This window comes from Emiliania huxleyi (genome assembly GCF_000372725.1).
Source record: "Emiliania huxleyi CCMP1516 chromosome Unknown EMIHUscaffold_1210, whole genome shotgun sequence".
NCBI lineage: Eukaryota > Haptophyta > Isochrysidales > Noelaerhabdaceae > Emiliania > Emiliania huxleyi.
In genome coordinates, this window is record NW_005201380.1 from 5,862 (window position 1) to 9,780 (window position 3,919).

The 3,919-nt window shown below is 67.3% G+C and overlaps 1 protein-coding gene across 1 annotated transcript; it reads left to right on the forward strand.

The window, feature by feature from the left end:
• Nucleotides 1–2,128: 2,128 nt before the first annotated feature.
• On the forward strand, nt 2,129–3,853 carry EMIHUDRAFT_122297 (hypothetical protein; the record flags this gene model as incomplete). The annotated part of the gene is made up of 2 exons (XM_005790135.1): nt 2,129–3,103; nt 3,647–3,853. Coding segments are annotated over 2 exons (1,182 nt in total), but the record flags the coding sequence as incomplete, so codon positions are not given.
• Nucleotides 3,854–3,919: the final 66 nt, after the last annotated feature.

The window sequence follows — 3,919 nt, forward strand, 5'->3', positions numbered from 1 at the left end:
AACCGCGCGTTAAATTCCCGGCGACGGCGGCGGTGGGGATGGCGGCGGGGGGGAAGGTGGCGGGGGCGAGGGCGGCGTGCTCGCGATGGCGGCGCCGAGTCGCCCCGAGCGGAGCACGGCCAAGGGTCTGAGACGCGGGGAGGGCGGGGCGGGAGGTCGTCGTGGGGGCGTGGGGGCGCGGAGGCGGCGTGCGGGGACGCGCGGAGGGCGTTGGTGGTGTGTGGGAGGTGTGGGCGAGGGAGAGCTGAGGCGGCCGGCGGTGGTGGCGGGAGCAGCGGAGGCGACGGCGTCGGAGGGGGTGGGGGGGAGGGAAACGGCGGCGGCTGTGGCGGAGACAGCGGCAGCGGCGGTGGCGAGGGCCTAGCCTGAGGGGGAGGGGGTGGGGGAGGGGATGAGGAACGGTGAGGGCGGCTGGGGCGGCCGGGAAGGCAACACAGGCGAGGCGCGGCGCACCTCAAACTCGAGCGAGTAGCGGGAATATTACCCGCTGCTCCGGCGGGAGATTGCTCCCCCGCCGCCCCCTGGGTCACCCCGAGTGACCTCGCAGCCCACGCCGTGAGGCGCTGCTGTCAGAGGGGTTTATAACCGCCGTATCCACCCCACACTGGCCGCCGAGGGGCCCGGCGGGCTGAGGCGCGCGAGGCGGCTTTTGCTCCCGCGGGGCGGCTCTACCCGTCTCAGCACGGCGTCCCGAGGTGTAGCCGTGTACCTGGCGGCAGGGCCATCACTCACGCGCCTACTCGCGGCACGAGGGAAGGTGTGACGCGACCGCGAGAGGCGAGATGGGTGATGGCGAGACAGTCGTTTGGCCCGTTTGAGGCTGAAAGGATGACCGCGGACGATGAGGGCGACGATTCATCGCGGCTACTGAGCAGGCAAGGTCCGGACCTACAGGATGGAGGGGCGAGTAGTGAGACTCGGGACCATATCTTCGCGTCGAGAGACGAAAATCCGGATTCTTGGCCGCCAGCCGCGCCGGGCGCCGAACGTCACTTAAGGGAACTGCGCGACGACGACGACATTTGAGAGGTGGAGCGTTCACCACCGCCCTTCCAATGGAGTTTGCCGGTCGGGGGGGCGTCGGCAGCACCGCCATTCCGCGCGGATGTTGCAAACGGTGGCTCGGGGCACCTATTTCGGCAGCCCCGGGGCGGGAGCCGAGGAGGGGCAGCCGTTGCGGTTGCGCCATCGCAGCTCGGCGGCGCGTGGGGAGCCGAGCGGCGCCCAGCGATCCCGCGAGACAGCGGCCCGCATCCGTCCCGGATGCCGCGCCCACGCTGCGCGGCGCAAGCGCCAGATGGGAGAGGAGGTTGGCAGCCTTTCTGCGCTTCGAGGTGCAAGAGAGAACTTGTCTCGCGCTTTGTATTTAGCGGGAGGAAGCCAGGTGGGGTTTAGCCCAATGTGTGATGGGCTTGAGGGCTGGGGGTCTGAGGCTCACCCACTGAGGAAGTGAGGTACTGCTCCGCCCACCCGGATCCTGCTGAACAAGTTCCTCTTGTAGCTCGATCGGTCACACCGCCATCGCCGTCGGGGAGAGGGGGGACGACACTGCTTCGGCAGCGTGCACCTCGATCCTGTACCGTGTTTGTTATGACCCCCCCCAATGAACGTACCAGTGAGGGAGGGCGAGACGATCGAGGGGTCCCGTACCACGCGGAATCGGCCCTATCCAGTGCTCAAGTGCTCAAGATGCAGATGAGCTCGCCAAGCTCGCGCACATGTGTTTCGTCGGTCGGCCGTCCTCTTCACACATCTCATTGAGATTGTTATCCAAATTCCATGTTCACAGCAATTGTCTCCCCCTTTTTTTCACCACCTGAGATCCCGAATCTCAGCCCTGCAATTATGACCCCAACTGCCCCTGCCCTGCCCTGCCCTGCCCTGCCGCACTGCCCTGCCCGCACACTGCCGCACAACTGCCCTGCCCGATCCCCTACCTGCCCCGGGTGTGAAACCCACACTGCCCTGCCCAGCCCAAACCACACTGCCGGGGTGTTAATACCTGCCCGCTCGCGAGGTCTCGGAGAAACTTGTCGCCCCTCTATGGCCGCCGCGAGTTCGCAAGACCCGCGAGACGTCCACACAGGGGTCCGGCCAGGGGCTGCTGCTGCACCCGCACCGTCGATCGATGGACCGCGCGGCCGACGGCTGGCGCGTCGTCCACGCCGGCCGCCTTCGCACGCCGCCTCCGCTGCCCGAGACGCTGAAAGCCGATTGGGAGGCCGTCTTCTCGATGGGCTGCTCCGAGCGCCATCGCGTGCTGCGGCCGCTCGTCACCGGCTGCGGCCGCTCGGGCACGCACGCAGCGACGGCGATGCTCGCTCGCGCGGGACTCAACGCCGTGCACGAGAACGGCCACTTGGGCGACAATACGGTCTTCGTCTCGTGGCCCGCCGCAGCATATGAGCGCTCGGCAACGTATTGGCGCGGCTGGCAGTGTTTCGCTCCGATCGTCAAGGTGCATCGGGAGCCGCTAAACGCAATCTCATCCATCGCCAGCGGCTTCAATGCCCACGGCGTCTGTGGCAGCGGCAAGCGGAGCGCGACGAGCAGCACCACTGTCAACGGCAGCAAGGTGCCCGACGTCAGCACAGCGAATGCGCGGCCGATGGACGAAGCCGGCTGGGATGCGGTGAGCTTTCAGCTCGCCAACCAGGTGATCTCGCTGCCGCTCGTCAACGAGACGAACAACTTTGCGCAATGCTGCCGTCTGAGTCGCCACGAGCGAATCTTGCTCGCGCTCAACTATTGGGTCGGCTGGAATGAGCTTGCAGACAGCGTGGCGACGCACTCCGTACCCATCGAGAGCCTGGCAGCCGACTCGTTCCAGTCGATTTGGTGCGCCTACTGCGGCGCCAGCGGAAATCGCTGCGCGTGCGATGCCCGCTCGCTGTCGACCAACGCCACCAACGTGGCCGAGTCGCGCCCAGACCACAACTTGAGCTCGACGGAGGTGCGCGGCGTGCCTCTGACGTGGCAGGAGCTCTATGCGATCGATGCGACCGCAGCGAAGCAGGCCGCAGCGCTGGCGCGCGCCTACGGCTACCCCGGGCCGTGGATTGCTGCCGCTGATAAGCGTGTGGACGGGACGAACGGAGGAGAAGTTAGTTAGTAAGGAGGCGAAAGCCGCCCGGTCCATGCTCACATGGCTAGCCCTGTGGACGCCGGCACGGTATTGATGCACGACGGGCGATGACGGTCACAGAGACTGAGCGTCTCTGAGTGCACGCACACGCACACACACACACACACACACATGCATGTGCATGTGTATGCATGAGTATGTGCTGAAGGTGAAGAGAGAGCGCCGGGGGCTCCGGACTGGACACCAGCGCGGTAATGCGTATGGGTGGACGCTAGCGACAGGAGCTGACGGCACATGCTTGGAGCGCAGACACACAGCCCGCGAGCGATGGCCGATGCGTCTACCCAACTGCCTTCGACCGCAGGGGCCAGGGCGGGCGGTGGCAGCGGAGCGGCGGCGGAGGTGGAGGAGGAAGCGGAGGAGGAGGCAGAGAAGGCAAGGAGGCGGAGAGGCGCGAGAGACGAGAAAAGAATTTAAATTTCAAGCATAAGAAAAGAAACACTGCGGCCCGCAAAAATGGCCGGCTCGGCCAGCCCACCGGTGCGAGACGTACGAGACGAGGACTGGGTCACGCTCGGGGGGGACGAGCTCGCGGACGTGTACGCCCTCCCCGCCGAGGACTACGCTGGCGGCGAGCGCGAGCAGCTCTCCTCGGCGCTCGGCCGGCTCCTCGGCCTGCTGCAGGCCGAGGATGAGCCCTCGCAATCGTACACGCCTTTTGAGGAGGAGGCCGACGCTGCCGATGCGGTCGCGGCGGAGGCGGCCGCGGTCGCCGCGGCCGCCGCGGCCATGGCGGCGCGGGCCCAGCGCGCGCTGGCCGCCTCGCAGGCGCGC